Source organism: Dama dama, chromosome 1 (assembly GCF_033118175.1).
Source record: "Dama dama isolate Ldn47 chromosome 1, ASM3311817v1, whole genome shotgun sequence".
NCBI classification, from domain to species: domain Eukaryota; kingdom Metazoa; phylum Chordata; class Mammalia; order Artiodactyla; family Cervidae; genus Dama; species Dama dama.
In genome coordinates this window covers 82,691,228-82,707,627 of record NC_083681.1, presented here as the reverse complement: position 1 = coordinate 82,707,627, position 16,400 = coordinate 82,691,228, and the positions used below count along the sequence as shown (strand labels likewise).

The window sequence follows — 16,400 nt, the reverse complement described above, 5'->3', positions numbered from 1 at the left end:
GAAGGACAGGGATAAAGGATTACACAGAGTAAGCAGGAAGAAAGAGAAAGGGGGAAAAAAGGTTTCCCTGGCAACTAAGACACTGACACCCCAAAGCACCACCCAAGCTGCTCTGGCTCCTGGGAAATGAGAGACAACACCTTCCAGGAGTGACCCTAGGATCCCAGAGCATTTCATCCTCCTCTGTGGAGCTTTGCGCTCAGGACGTCTCAGGCTTCTCTGACCAGCAGCCCTCATCCACACTCAAACATTCCCTGAGGGTGTTTGCTCTTGCAACATCCCCCAAGCCTGGGACGGGGTCCGCGTGAAGCAGGTGGTGTGCAAGTGTTCCCCAGAGGAGAGAGGGCACGCGCACTTGATCGGGAACCTCAGCTCTGTCGTGCACATGCTGTAAAACTTTGGGCAACGTAATCTTTTCCAACTTGTTTCCTTCACTATGAAACCAGAACAGGGGGGCCTTCACAGGAGGACCGAGGATGGAACCAGATACTATGCGCGCGGTGCCTGCTGCCTGCCCCATGCCGCAGCATCCCGTGGTCACACACGGTGGGGAATATCGCGGGGGAGCGGGCCTAAAAATCAGCTTCTACCAAACCCTTGATTCACGATCCATCCGACCTTTCTCACCGTGTTAAAGATATAGAAGAGGCCAGCATTGCCTGGAAAACGCTCCCTCACACCCTGTTACTTCTCATCAGCATCTTGGGTGGTGCAGGCTCCAGACTCATCCACCTGCTGGCCTGCATGATGGAAGGCAGGGAGCCAGAAGGAACCGTAAGGCTGCCCTTCATTCTACGGATGAGAACGACGCTTAAGCAGTCAAGGGACTCAATGGTAAGGATCGGGTCCGCTGAAACACAGGGGACAGTGATGCTGGAAGATACAGGGGATGAAGTTCCAGCCGCTGCCTACAAACAGAAACAGGTCAGCCAGGTCAAGGCGAATGGTCAGCGGGTAGAGAGGACCCAGCCAAGGCTTTGGGAAGCAGCAAGATTCCTTCACCTCCACCTGCCTGTTTCTTTCCTCCTTCTCCCTCCGCCTTGAGGAAAACTGACTCTGAATTCAAATAAGGTCAGAGTCGGGGAAGAGAAGGGCCCAGGGCAAACAGAGGCGGGCGAGGTGTCTAGGGCCCCCAGCTCTCTCCTTGGAGACAGACTGGCTGAGGCTGGAGCTGGGGGAATGGAGACGCTGAGGACTTACTTGGCAGCAAGGCAGGCAACTTCTGAAGAAAAAAAAAAACCAAAGCTCCCATGTCAGGAAACGTCCCCACAGAGGGGAGGCAACAACAACAAAAGAGGACTCGCCTCTGGGCAAGGGGCTTCCAGCTCCCCTTTGTTTATGGAGATGTGTCTGGTTCCCAGCTTCAAACTGTGGCTTGGGAACAGTGGTTGCTTTAATTAAACATCGCCAGGGCTTGGCCGAGGTTGCTGGGGAGCCGGCGGGTTCCAGGTCCTACCCTGTCGTGGTTTCATCCATGAGCTATATGGAGAGGAACTGTGTGCCTGTTGGCACAGAAAACAGAGGAGGGGGGCTGCAGACACCCCGAGATGCTATTCTGCTTTGGCGAGCTCCCCGACAGACCCAGCACTCCTGGGAATCCAGCCCAGGGCCTTCTGTGCCGGGTCTGGCTCGGAGGATGGGTTGGCCGACCGATCCTTAGCATGAGTGGGTGAAACCAAAGCAGTCTCTAAAAGGAGGAGAACAATGGAACAAGCAGCCCAAGGCAGTTAGAAAAAGGATCCAGGGCCAGCTCAGGTCTAACCTGTGGGGCGCCCGAGCCTGCAGCGTCCCTGCGCACCCCCAGGCGGTGGTCAGCTGGTTGTCAGGGAAGAGCGGTCAGCCCTGGGGGAGGGTCTGTCCATCCACCTAGTTTCCTCCAGACTTCACCTCTGTGCAGAGGACCCATGCCAGGCGCACCTTGGACATCCCTGAACACGGAGTAAGCTTTCCTCCTTTCCAAACGTGGGGCCAGGCCGGGGACCTTAATGTCACTAAGGTGTCCCTCTACCTGCTAAGATTTAATCTGAAACAGGCCATCTCACAGGCCTCCCTGGTGGCTCAGTGGTAAAGAACCACCCTTCCCATGAGGAGACACAAGTGTGACCTCTGGGTGGTGAAGATCCCCTGGGGGAGGGCAGGGCAACCCAGTCCAGTGTTCTTGCCTGGAAAATCCCATGGACAGAGGAGCCTGGTGGACTATAGTCCATGGGTTGCAAAAGACTCATACATGACTTACTGACTCAAAACAACAACTGAACAGCTAACACCTGTCCGTGAATTCTGAGCAAGACTGGAGTCCCCTGTCGGGTAGGGGTCTTGACCGTCAGCCCCGCTCTGGCCCCACCGACAGGGCTAGACCTCTCCAGCCACTACCACAGTTAACTTCTCCCGATCCCCCCAGGCCACACGATCCTCTGCCCCAGTCTCCCTGCTTCCCTCTCTCCCAGTCTCCCCACTCTCCTCTGTCCCAGTCTCCCCACTTCCCTCTTTATCCCCTCCTCCCCCAGTCTCTCTCAGCTCCACCCTCCCCCCTCTCTCACCAAGACTGAAGCCGCCCCAGATGCTAACACTTCTGGAATCCTTTCCCCAGAAGGCTTCCCTCAATAGGCGAGTGTCTGCAAAGTCCTTGGCAGCGAGCTTGTTGGGAGTCATGGATACAGATGAAGACAGGGGGGTGGAAAGACACCCCTTTCCCATGACCATCCTAATTAACGCTTATGACATGGGGGCTTTCCAAGGCGGGCGGACATGCCCTGCTCGGGCAGCTGTTCTCTGACCCTCTGGGACTCTTCCGTCCCCTCTCCGGTCCCTCCTCCCGTGACACCTGCCTTTCCGGGGGGTCAGGGTGGCCTGGAAGGCTGCAGTCCATGGGGTGGCAAAGAGTGGGACACGACTGAGCGACTGAACTGAACTGAGCAGTCACACTCGCGGGGAAAGCCCAGCCAGAATTCCAGAAACGCCCCCCAGAAACACCACCACCTCCCTGGAGAGGCTATTCAGGGATAGATGCGTCCCAGACCAGCTGAGCCCGGCCCGCGGGCCTCGCAGAGAGGCAGGTCGCCCCAGCCTCCCCGCCCTCGCGCCAAGGACCTGGCACCCTGATCGCCATCCTCACTCGGGCTGGGAAGCCGGGTTGGTAGTGGCCTCAGCGGCGACTTGCTTCTCACCAGTAGATGGGAGTTCATGTGTCCCCCATCAGGGACCTTTGTGGGAGGAAGCTGGGGACAGTTTCCTTGCAGGAATGCGCCGTCCGGCCGCCTCCGCCCCCAGGGACAAACACGCTAGGCTTCCCCGCCGGCATTCCGGAGCGGCGGCCCTCCCCGTCCCCTGTCCATCTGCGCGGGCCTGTTGCTTCCACCCTCGGAGCGCCCGAGCAGAGGCGTTTACCGCCCCGCGGCCGCAAGGCCGTGCCCGGCCCTGGCAGCCCCCCAGTCTATCGGTCTCCCCGGGGAGGCCTCTTCCTTCGCAGGCTCGACCACAGCGCCGGCCTCCCGGGAATCTCCACCCTCCCCCGCGCCCGGTACCCACCCCCAAGACGCGGCCCTGGGGAGGGCAAGCCCCCGGGAGGGTTCGAGGCGGCCAGGTGGGCGACCGGGGGAGCGGGTGGCAGGCCCCAGGGTGCCCGAGGCAACGGAGGTTCAGCCCACGTGATGCTGGCGAAGGCGGGCAGGTAGACTTGCCCACCGGCCGGGATGCTGCCGCGGCCCCTCGGTTCCTGCAAGAGCGGACTTGGGTACCGAGCGTTTAAAGGGGCGGGCGTGAAGGGCTTTCTTAGGGGCGAGGGTAAAGTCGGCCGGCCTAACCAGACCTGCACGAACGTTTATTGCGGGAGGTATCATAAGAGGATCGCGGGGCGGGGGCGCATCGCGCCCCCTCCTCGGCCGCCCCCTCCTCGGCCGCCTGTGGGGGACCCCGCGGTCCGGAGGGGCCCCCGGCGGGGGCGGCCGGCTCACCCGTGTCCTGGCGAAACTGGTTCATGGAGTGCAGGTCGATGATGTAGGGCGCGAGCCGGCGGTCCACCTGGCCGAGCACCACGCTGCCGCCGGCGCGCGGGCCGGCGCGCACCGCCGCCTCGATGTGGTGGCTTACCGCGGGGCTGTAGGGCCTCCAGCGCCCGTGCTCGTTCAGCCATTCCCAGACCACCACGGCCGAGGCCAGGAGCATGGCGCGCCCGGCCGCCCGCGGGCCCCGGCCCCGAGCCCCGGCGCCCGGCCGCCTCAGCCCCGGGCCGCGGGCCGCGCCGCCGCCGCGCGTCCGCCGGGGCCCCGAGAGCCCGACCGCCGGGCTCCGATCGCGCGCCCCGCGGGGTCGCGGGACCTCATGCACACGGGCGCGCGGCCGGGGCTCCAGCCCTCGCACCGGGCGCCGGCGGGATCCGGCGGGCGGCGGCGCTCGGGGCGGCTGGCCGGGCTCTACTCCCCGCCCCGCGGCCCCCGCCGCCCCCCCGCCCGCCCGCCGCGCGGGCCGAGAGCTCCCCCTCCCTGCGGCTTGGCGCCGCCGCCTCGGGAAGGAGCCGGCCCTCCCGAGCCCCGCGCCCGGGCAAACCCGCGCCTGCGAGGGGCTCCGCGGTCGCGAGACGCGGAGGAGCGACCCCCCGTCCCCCTCCCCACACACCCACACACCAGGACACGGCCCCGGGACCGCCGCTGCCAGCATCCTCAACTTGGCAGGCTCCCTCCCCAAAAGGGAATTTTTTCTTTCTTTCTTTTTTTTTTTTTTAGTGCAGTGTGATCGCTGTCCGCGCCGCGAGCTCCGGGACCCGCAGCGCCTGGCACACTCACAGTCTGCACGCTCTGGCCGCTGGGGCCGTATTCCCGCACCTTCGCCGGCATCCTCCGCTGTCAGTCAAGGACGCGAGGCCACGCCCCCAGGCTCGGGCCCGGAGCCCCACGCCCCCTGCCGGCCGAGCGCGCGCCTGCGGGCCCCGCCGCGGCTCAACCCCAGCCCGGCCGCCTGCCCGGGTGTTCCTGCCTGGAGGACCCCGGGGACAGACGAGCCTGCGGCCTACGGTCCATGGGGCCACACAGTCGGATACGACTGAGCGACTCAGCACGTACCAGCCTCTCTGCTGAGACCCCGTGCAAAGGGGTGCAGCGATTGGAGAGGTGATAGCAAATGCGGGTTATCTGGCCTGCTTAGACTACCTTGGGCTGCCCTGGTGGCTCAGCTGGTAAAGAATCCACCTGCAATGCGGGAGCCCTGGGTTCAGTCCCTGGGTTGGAAAGATCCCCTGGAGGAGGGAAAGGCTACCCGCTCCAGTTTTCTAGCCGGGAGATTTCCATAGACTGTATAGTCCATGGGGTCCACAGAGTCGGACACGACTGAGCGACTTTCACTTTCACTTTAGACTACCTTACTGAAATATAAAAGGCTTGTGTTAAATTGATTTTATTTTGCAGAATTTCTGTGACGCAAATAATGAGACACTAGGTCTTCCCTGCTGGCTCAGATGGTAAAGAATCTGCCTGCAATGCAGGACAACCGGGTTCAATTCCTGGGTGGGGAAGACCCCCTGGAGGAGGGCATGGCAGCCCACTCCAGTGTTCTTGCCTGGGGAATCTTATGGACAGAGGAGCCTGGTGGGCTACAGTCCATGGGGTTGCAGAGAATGGGACACTTCTCAGGACAGAAAGTTTTGGTCAACAGTCAACATGGAAAATAGTCTAAAATGGATATGTTCTGACTAAAAGATTAGACTGCCATCAGGATTATGTATTAATCTTTCCAGAAAGCACAAAACTTGTTTTGCTAAAGCTACAACCACATGAAACAGTGCATCCATATGATCAAGATCCAGGATAGGATCTGGAGATATAAAAGTAGGTTATGTATTAAGAATGCAGATTAAGAAACTTTCTGAAATAATCCTTTTCTGTCAAAACATCATATGATCTCTTTTGTTTTGGAAGATTTGCTGTCCCTTGAATTATATCTGTCCTTTCTCCCATCACTAGTGCTTTCCAAATCTTTTTCATCCGTCTACCCTTACCTCCCTCCTCACTGAGTTCTAAGTATGAAGTCAACGAAAAAATACCAAACATGCTCTTCTTCGGGCTTCTGAAAGCACCAGACTTGAGGCTACCTCTGAGCTTTGTTCCTGCTGGTCCCCTTGCCCAGAAGTCTCCCCAAGGTCACCTCCAGAATCTCCAGTAAACCTCTTCCCCAGGACCAGTCTCCCAATCAACTCAATCAACGTCATTCATTAAAACAAGGAATTTTAGAGTTTGAAGGACAAAAGGAAAAGGAGTTAAGGATACCGCAATCCCACCAAGAGTCACTATTATTCCCATTTTATAAATGACACAGTTTCGGGAATTTGAGCAGTTTGCCCCAGTTACATGTTTAACAGAGGGGAAACTGAGATTCAAAAATTCAATGGACAAAAAGCCAAATCAAACCAAGACAAAAAAAAAAAAAAGACAAAATCAAACCCCATGTTGTTCTGTGACACGTTACATGATGAGGAGATGGTGTGGTAAGAGGCAAGACACATAGTGATGTGAAACTGCCTCAGTGTGAAAGAAAGGAAGTGAGATAAAGAGGACAGAATGTTCTGGAAGGATGAAGTAGAACTGAAGAAAAACGAATATAAATTTGTATCGAGCTATTTTTACTTTCAGTCATGAGACCAAGAGTATGGAGACCCTCAGAACTTTCCTATGGCCTGGGAAGGTAAAGATCCAGAAATTAACAAGAAAAGACCAGTGACAATTTAAGGGGAGGTTGGAAGTACCAGAGAAAAAAACAGCATCTCACCAACTAAATGAGAACTTCCCAGGTAGAAAAAGCCAAAACCTGATACGAGAGGTAAGTTCTGTGGAGCGTACATGGAACATGTATCCTGTTGTTGAGTGGAATGTTCTACAGATTTTCATTAAATGCTGTTGGTTGATGACTTTATTTAGTTCTTCTTTTCTGAGGCTGATTGTATAGTTGTTCTATAAATTATTGAAAGTGGTGAACTGAAGTCTCTAGTTGGAATTGTGAATTTGTCTATTTTTCCTTTTGGTTCTATCAGGTTTTGCATCACGCACTTTGCCACTTTGTTGTTTATGCTTGCACATTTAGGATTACTTTTTTTCTTTGATGGATTGATCTTTTTATCATTATATAGTAGCTCTGTTAGTGGTAATTTTCTTTGCTTTGAAGTCAACTTTATCTGGTATTAAGATAGGCACTTACACTTTCCTTTTATCAGTGTCTTCATGATGTGTTTTTTTTTTCCATCCTTTCACTTCAGTCTGCCTATAAAGGTATATTTGAACTGAGTTTTTAAAGACAGTTTATAACTAGGCTATGTTTTAATCTACTCTGGCAATCTCTGCCCTTTAACTGATATACTTAAACCATTTATGTTTAATGTAGCTATTAATATGTCAGAAGTTAAAGAAAGAGAGAGATGAGAAAGAATGAATAGACAAGTCACAGATTGAGAAAAAATGTTTGTGGTGTTGGACAGATGTGGGGAAAGCAAACATCCTTGCCTTGTTTCTGATTTTAGCAGGAAAGCATCTGGTTTCTCACTATGAAGTATGATATTGGTTATAGGATTTTTTGTAGATGGTCTTTATCAAGTTGAGAAAATTTCCCTCTATTTCTAGTTTGCTGATAGTTTTTACAAATAGGTGCTGGATTTTGTCAAATGATTTTACTGCATCTATTGATATGATCATATGGCTTTACATCTTTGGTCATTTCATGGGATGAATCACATCAGTAAGGCTTTGGATGTTGAACCAGCCTTGCACACCTAGAATAAGTCATATTCATTTGCTGATTTTAATCTGTATTCTTTCACTGGAATAAACCATGACATGAGCATAACGGTTTTCTGAGCTCTACTAATCTTTTAGCAAATTATTGAGCTGAAAGGTGGTCTTCAGAAACTTTTTAACTTATACACTATAACAGTCTTGCCCAACAGGAAGCTTAGGAGCTAAAAATGGTCAATCAGAGATGCCTCACAGCTACCATTTACCAAATAATATATTCATCAGTTCAGTTGCTCAGTCATGTCTGACTCTCTGTGACCGGATGGACTGCAGCACACCAGGCCTCCCTGTCCATCACCAACTCCCAGAGTTTACTCAAACTCATGTCCATCAAGTCAGTGATGCCATTCAATCATCTCATCCTCTGTTGTCCCCTTCTCCTCCTGCCCTCAATCTTTCCCAGCACCAGGACTTTTCAAATGAGTCAGCTCTTTGTATGAGGTGGCCAAAGTATTGGAGTTTCAGCTTCAGCATCAGTCCTTCCAATGAACACCCAGGACTGATCTCCTTTAGGATGAACTGGTTGGATCTCCTTGCAGTCCAAGGGACTTTTAAGAGTCTTCTCCAACACCACAGTTCAAAAGCATCAGTTCTTCAGTGCTCAGCTTTCTTTATAGTCCAGCTCTCACAGCCATACGTGACCACTGGAAAAACCATAGCTTTGACTAGATGGATGTTTGTTGGCAAAGTAACGTCTCTGCTTTTTCTTAGGTTCCAGGAGTGAGGCCACAGATGTCTTTGCAGGAATGCTCCCCACATTGCCCATGCGACTCACTCGCGATTTTTTCTCTCACTCACGCTCAGCTCTGGGTACACCACTTCCGTATTACAAGAGGGAGTTTTTGGCCACACCTGAGTTATGACTCGGCAAACCTGACAGAACTCACCACACGACGGGCTGTTCTGGATGAGCCGTCACACGGCGTCTTGCGGTCAGGTGGTCCGTTTTAACCGGGGTCCACTAGAACACCGAAAGTTGTTATCCCAAAGGCTTATACCTCCCACTGAAAACAGTGTGGCCTTGCTGCAGAACCACAGGGCCCTGCGTTGTGATTCTCCCACATGTGCTGTACATACACTCCACACGGAACCTTCTTCCACGTCTGATACTTCTAATACCACAGGGTCAGCTCGGTTGGATCATCCAAGTAGCAGCACTGTTTTCACCACAGCCTGCATCTTCTGCAGAACCCTTCCCTGATCTAAGTCCCATTCAAAGCTGACAGCTTATTTTGTCACCTTATAAGTGGGCAGAAGCAGTATCCCCAGCTGTGAAATATGCCAGCGTCAGGATCCAGAGGCACTGTGACCTCCTTCTGTGTAGTGGGATGTACCATTTTTTAAAGAGGAGACATCCTGGCGTGCCCCTGATTCAGTGGGTTCTTCACAGAATTACCTCCCAATATCTGAAATGTGTGTGAGCCAGGGCCTCTAAAGTGGTGACTACTTTAGCTCATCTGGCTTGATTTGCATGATACCAGTGATCAGTTCAGTTCAGGCGCTCAGTCGTGTCTAACTCTTTGGACTCTTTGGACTGACCCATGGACTGCAGCACGCCAGGCCTCCCTGTCCATCACCAACTCCCAGAGCTTACTCAAACTCATGTCCATCAAGTCAGTGATGCCATCCAACCATCTCATCCTCTATTGTGCCCTTCTCCTCCTGCCCTCAATCTTTCCCAGCATCAGGGTCTTTTTTAATTATCATTGATAGAGCTGACTAATATGGTGGTCTGTGGGAATTACACATCATCCACACTCTCTAACAAAAGGAAAGTGTATTAATACAGTTTCTTGGGGCAAAAGTAAATAATATATACTGTTGTCTCTTTGTGTGAGTTCAAATGTTTCTAATCTCCTTTTCTAACAGTGAAAGGAAAAAAAACACACACTCATCCAATCAGTGACCACAAGCATATATCCGAGACACTGTTCATTTGCTTTTGCAAAGACACTGCATCTGGCATAGAGGCTACAACCGGACCTGCCACTTGGCTGACTTGGAGGAAAGAGACTTTCATTCTTCAGGACTTGCTAGGTTTCTGCAGGGGATACACTGACAAATCAAAGGCCTATGTGACAGAGGCCATTCTTTCTGTGCTCTTCAGATCCTTAAGGCTTGCACTGGTCTCCAGGCTCCCCTCCCACTCCAGTGGGGGTAGGAAAGTCAGCGAAAAGTCTCCGCAAAGACTTACGGTGCTGACGAGATAAACACTGGGGCTCAGAATTTGACAAAGGAAGGGATATTAATAAACATCCCAGGCTCTCGGCTGGACCCCTGGAAGGTTAGACTCTAGAGTGGAGTGGACCAGAGGTAGACAAATGTAACTCCATTTCAAGTCAGTTTCATCTCTGACAAGATGAAGATGATCTGATTTCATGCTATCAGAAGACAGAGTGACCTTTCCCTCCAAAAACAAAAACATCCTGATGGGGAATGAAGTGGGGGAGAAGTTTTCTCCCAGAAAGGCAACTGCCATTTTTTCAGGTAAAATCCAAAGTGATGCCTGTGCTGATGGAGCTCCTGAATATACAATTTGCATTTGACTGCTGGTGTCTTTGGATCCTTTCGTTGAAGTCCGTGATTCAGAGTTGGACAGCTCCGCAAAGCAGACAGCAGATGGAAACCCCCCTGGTCAGTTTCAACGTCGTCTGGGCTGCAAGAGGACCGCGGCCTCGGTTTAGAAGATGTGCGTTTTGTGGCTCCGTCCAGCAGGTGGCGATGTGGCACCGGGAAACTCTGAGCGTGCAGGCCAGCTTTCAGTGTTTTTAAGCTAAACTGGCAACTCCCGTTCTCCTTTTGGGATTCTGGATTAATTTTTGCTGGAATATCCAGACAGGACAGGGAAATGGTTTGGAGACAGTCTGCATGTCTCACGTGAACTAGTTCCTGAGAAATCTGTCTGGTGCTTATGAGATGGGAGTGCAGGAGTGCAAGGCATCCATTCCACAACAGTTCACAGGCGGCACGAGAGGTAAAGAATCCACCTGCCGATGCAAGAGAGGCAAGAGATGCAGGTTCGATCCCTGGGTCGGGAAGATCCCAGAGGAGGAAACGGCAGCCCACTCCAGTACCCTTACCTGGAGAGTCCCATGGACAGAGGAGCCTGGAGGGCTGCAGTCCACGGGGTCGCAAAGAGTCGGACCTGACTGAGCGTGCACCCGCACACACACAACAGACAAAAGTATACCGAGTCCATCCAAAGAGCCTCCTCCAGGAGTTCACATTTCCTTCCTCACCTCACATCTTACCTAACCCCACCGAGTGAATTAGCTGCCTTTCCTCCTACAGAATCACAGTGCAAATCAGGGGACTCAATTAAAGTTGCCCAGGGAAGTTCAGGGTGGTGGGGAAAAGCTGGTGGTGGCCGAAGCATTGGAGCTTCAGCTTCAGTATCAGTCCTCCCAATGAACATTCAGGGTTGATCTCCTTTTGGAATGACTGGGTGATCTCTTTGCAGACCAAGGCACTCTCAAGAATCTTCTCCAGCACCACAGTTCAGAAACATCAGTTCTTTGGTGCGCAGCCTTCTTTACGGTCTAACTCTCACATCCCTACACGACTACTGGGAAAACCATAGCTTTGGCTGTGCGGATCTTTGTCAGCATAGTGATGGCTCTGCTTTTTAATACGCTGCCTAGGTTGGTCATAGCTTTCAATTCAAGGAGCAAGCGTCTTTTAATGTCATGGCTGCAGTCACCATCTGCAGTGATTTTGGAGCCCAAGAAAATAAAAGCTGCCACCACTTCTGCTTTTCTGCCTTCTGTTTGCCGTGAGCTGATAGGAAAGTCTAGCTCGGGTGGAAGGGGGAGGGCAGTGGAGGTAGGAGAGAGAGAAGTGAACTATTAGTCTCTCTTCCCCCGTTAGTCCCTTTCTGCAGGATTATTGCCCAAGTGCCAGCTGGTTCCTCTCTCAAGTACCGCTCAGTGTCTGGTGCAAACCAGGTTCAGGGACTTCTTTCTGACTCCACGCACACGCCTGCATGCCATCCCTCAGTCCTCGGTGCCTTGGACTGCCTGCACCTGAGCCAGAATCTTTCCCCCTCTCAGGGCAAGAAAGGGACTTGGGTGCCTGGATTCAACACAGCTGGAAGTTTAACTCCTCCCCTCCCTGAAATCCCCAGTACATTCACACAAGGTTGTATGGTCTTTGGTTCCCTGGGGGGACAGAGAAGTCTCAGCTCCATCTCTAAGTCTCCCCAAAGGCATCTGAGGTTGAGGGAGAGAGGCAGGGAGAGACCAGGAGTGATGACATACATTTATTTCTGTCTTTGTGTGGCTGGTGGGTAGTTTGGGTTCAAGCAAAAAACCTCCTGCTTCAGTTCACTCAAAGGCAGACAGCGAATAGTAAGGTTTAAAAGCTGACACTGTCGATCTCAGCTCCGGGGACTCCTGCAGTCAGAGCCACGTGGCTTTTCTGCTGGCCACGAGGCTTGCTGCCCCACTGTCGTGAAAACCTTCCTTCCTGCTCCTGTCTAGAAGCTTAGTCACTCAGTCATGCCAGTCAGGTCCGACTCTTTGTGACCCCATAGACTGTAGCCTGCCAGGCTGCTCTGTCCTGGGGATTTCCCAGGCAAGAATACTGGAGTGGGTTGTCATTTCCTCCCCCAGGGGATCTTCCCGACTCAAGGAACGAACCCTAGTCTCCTGTGTCTCCTGCATTACAGGCAGATTCTTTCCTGCTGAGCCATCATCGGGAATGTTCCTGCCTGGAGGAGAGAGGACAGCCTGAGTAACAACAAGGAACCACTGGGATGACTTGTTTTAATCCTTCCTCTTGCCATCCAGACTCATTAAGAAGAGGGCCTGCAGCGAGAGGGAGAGACAAACACTTAATCCTCCCCCTCGCCCATCAGCTGGGGGATGGCATTTGCTCCAAGATGGCAGAGAGTCTTCTCATAAACCCTAACCCATCCCATCCGGATCTCCTTCTTCTTCTCCCAAAATACACCTTGAAAAATTAGTTAGCAAGACACTGAAGCATAATATTTATTGCACTGAAACATAATCATTTATGCTAGTAATAACTTAAATTTACCCAGCACGTTTGATTTTAGTCATTAAGTCAATGATGAGAGACACATATGACCTCTAATGGTTGAAGGGGAAGCTGGGACACAGAAAATAATTTTTTTCATCCTGAAGTCACAAATTAGCAATGAATACAGTGAGAATCAAAACACCAATTGTTCGTTTATTCCTTTTCCCAATAGATTATGTGATTTTGAATGAATTTTATATTATTATTTGCATTTGCAAGAGATAGGCTTTCCCAAAAAGATGAAGTTAAAAAAAGTAAGTTTAAGCAACAGAGAGTAAAGGAAACAGAGCATCTGATCACTCAATCTTAATGTATGTTTCCCCAAGTCATCTTCAGCTGATACGTGTGGGAGACCAAGCCGTGGCCCCTGAAGATACAGCCATGTCCTAATCCCCAGGACCTGTGAATGTTGTCTCATATGACAAAGACTTTGCAGGTGTGATAAATTAAGGATCCCGCGATAGGAAGATTATCCTGCCTTATTTGCATGTGTGCTAAGTCACTTCCATGGTGTCTGACTGTGCGACCCCATGGACTGTATCCCTCCAGGCTCCTCTGTCCATGGGATTCTCCAGGCAAGAACACTGGGGTGGGTTATCATACCCTCCTCCAGGGATCTTCCTGACCCAGGGATCGAACCCAGGTCTCCCTCATTGCGAGCAGATTCTTTACCACCTGGGCCATCTGGGAAGCTCTAATTATTGAGTGGGTCCAAATGTCCTTGGGCTTCCAGGTGGCTCAGTGGTAAAGAGTCAGCAGCCAGAGCAGGAGACGCGGGTTCGATCCCTGGGTCGCGAAGGTCCCCTGGAGGAGGGCATGGCAACCCACTCCAGTCTTCTTGCCTGGAGAATCCCATGGACAGAGGAGCCTGGCGGGCTTCAGCCCATGGGGTCACAGAGTAGACACGACTTAGCGACTACAACAACGACCATCTCATCTGCTTCCCCTCGCTTGTAGGTTGCACCTGATGCACCTTTGCAACCTCCCTGTAAGATGCAGACAGTGACCTATTGAACGAGGGGCACGAACCACCCGGGGCCGGCAGGGGGCTCCTTCAGCATCCAGGCTCCCACCGTGGGGAATGAAGCCCACGGCGTCACTTGCATTGAAGGCAGAGTTGCCATACACCCATGTGAAGGAAACAGAATCACAAGGTTCTTTTACTTACAGATCCCAGAAGCTGGGGTGAGGAGCCAGGGCAAGGGTGGTCCTCTATCTGAAATCATGAGTAAGCAGGGAGGCAGAGGGCGGGGTAGCCAGCATCCAGTACTTCTCAGGGGGTTGAGGCGATGGTTCTTAGACTGAAAACTGGCCCCTGTACATGGAGGGCAGGGAGGAGGGCAAAGAAAGCTGCAGACCGCTCCAAACTGATGAGCAGCAGCTTCATAAGCAACGGCACAACATGCATGGCTTGTGTTGAGAATTCAAAAGACAGGGGGGTCTCTGCATCCTCCTGCCAGAATTTTTTATTGAAATATAGTGAATATACAATATGGTGTTCATTTCAGATGTACAGCAAAGTGATTCAGCTGTATCTTTCAGATTATACTCCATTACAGGTTATTACAAGATATTGCATACAGTTCCCCATGCTGTAGAGTGAACCCTTGGTTCTTATCTATCTGTATCTGTGATTCTATCCTCCTAATTTGTCTCTCTCTTCCTCCCTCACCCTTGGTGACCATACGCTTGTTTTCCGTGTCTGTGAGGCTGTTTCTGACTTGTGTTGATACATAGACTCCTTTGCATTCTTTTTTAGATTCCAAATGTAAGTGCCATCATTCGGTATTTTAAAGTCAAGGGTGTGTCCCTTGACTTTACTATTCCCACTGTGGAAATGGTAGGCAGCATGTCCCTTCCAAGGACAGAGGTGCCCCCGATGGCCAGGTCCAGTTCGAGGGCCAAGAGGTGGTCACGTCCTCCAGATGTTCTCCGCCGGCATTCCACCCTTCATGACCGGCTCTGACGATCTCACATGCCTGCCTCTTCTGCAAGGTGCCCGGAGTGGTCACCGAGAGGCTTCTCGAGCATGAAGGTGGCTTAGGGGGCTGCTCTCTGGCTGCCCTGGAGGCAGACATCACAGCATCACAATGATGCACCCAGATGCCAGAGAACACACAGGTTAGGGTGATTCCCAAAGTAAGTACCAATCGTCCCCACCAGGAGCCCCACGCGCTGGACCCCTGACTCACTAAGTCCCCTAGGCTGGAGCGTGGATCATTCGGGATGGTCACTTGTGTCCTCCTGTGGTTTAATAAACGAAGAAACATTAGTCGACTCGCCAGGTACGAAGACAGACGGCAGCCTGGATGATGGCGCGGGTGTCTCCTGGCAAGGCAGTAATAAATGTCCAAGCCCATCCTGTTTCAGAGCTTTACTCCTTAGAGACATTTCGGTGTTGGTCAAGAGGCGGCTTTGCCAACTATCCTTTCAACCTTGCTGGGTACATTTAGTAACGACTTGCTTATGTGTTGGCTGTCTCCACACAGGTGGATTCCAAGTAAATTACATAACTACTCCAGGAGTATTTGCATTAGGAAAGGAAGCATAACTCCCCACTCCATACCTGGGGGTTGTGCACAATGAATTCCTTCCAAAGAGTACATTAGACTGAGGAGAGAGAAAAAAGCAACTTCACAGGAGAGAAATCTGATAAACACGACTTTGCTCAGGTGGGCAAGGCTAACTTCAGGCCACAAAGCATGTTGGTAGTATGCACCCCTGACACGATGTGACACTATTTTTGTTTGTATTTCCTGATATTTATTTATTTTTATTATTTATGGAAGTATGCTTGAGTTACTATATTAGTTTCAGGTACAAAACAGTGATTCAATATTATTATTATTATATAATTATATATTTACTATAATTATAATAATTATTATTCAATATTATTATTCATTTGATTTTAATTGAAGTATCATCGATTTATAGTATGTAAGTTTCAGGAGTGTGGCACATCATCGTATATATATATATATATAAACATATCTCTATATATTCATGTCTCTATATATGTATATACATGTCTATGTAGATATATATGTGTATGTTGTTGTTGTTTAGTCATTAAGTCATGTATGACTCTTTTGAGACCCCATGGATTGTAGCCTGCCAGTCTCCTCTCTCCATGGGATTTCCCAGGCAAAAACACTGGAGTGGGTTGCCATTTCTTTCTCCTATATATGTGTATATGTATATATATTTTTACAGATTCCCCTACAGGTTGTTACAAAACATTGAAAAAAAAACACAAACAACAACAAAAAAACAAAATATTGATTATATTGAGTATAGTCCCCTTTATATCCTTGTTAGTTATCTATTTCATATATAGCACTGTGTGCATGCTAATTCCAACCTTCTAATTTATGCCTCCCTAGACCCCCTCTTGAACTATGGTGTTGGAGGAGACTCTTGAGGGTCCCTTGGACTCCAAGGAGATCCAACCAGTCCATCCTAAAGGAAATCAGTCCTGGGTGTTCATTGGGAGGACTGATGTTGAAGCTGAAACTCCAATCCTTTGGCCAGCTGATGCAAAGAACTGACTCATTTGAAGACCCTGATGCTGGGAAAGATTGAGGG

At 51.1% G+C, this 16,400-nt stretch overlaps 1 protein-coding gene across 3 annotated transcripts in view; it reads right to left on the bottom strand.

Moving 5' to 3' along the window:
- Nucleotides 1-4,869, bottom strand: part of DTX4 (deltex E3 ubiquitin ligase 4) — a 41,528-nt gene extending 36,659 nt beyond the window's left edge. Inside the window, exon 1 of one of the 3 annotated variants that reach the window (XM_061154277.1) lies at nucleotides 4,782-4,869. Coding sequence is in view for 1 of the 3 variants with exons in the window: in XM_061154257.1 (XP_061010240.1) it covers nucleotides 3,954-4,164 (211 nt within the window). In the remaining 2 variants the exon portion in view is untranslated. Of the gene's footprint in view, nucleotides 1-3,953; nucleotides 4,180-4,781 lie in introns of those variants that run through there. The other 2 variants (XM_061154257.1, XM_061154266.1) reach the window with 2 other exon arrangements.
- Between the last annotated feature and the right edge of the window lie 11,531 nt (nucleotides 4,870-16,400).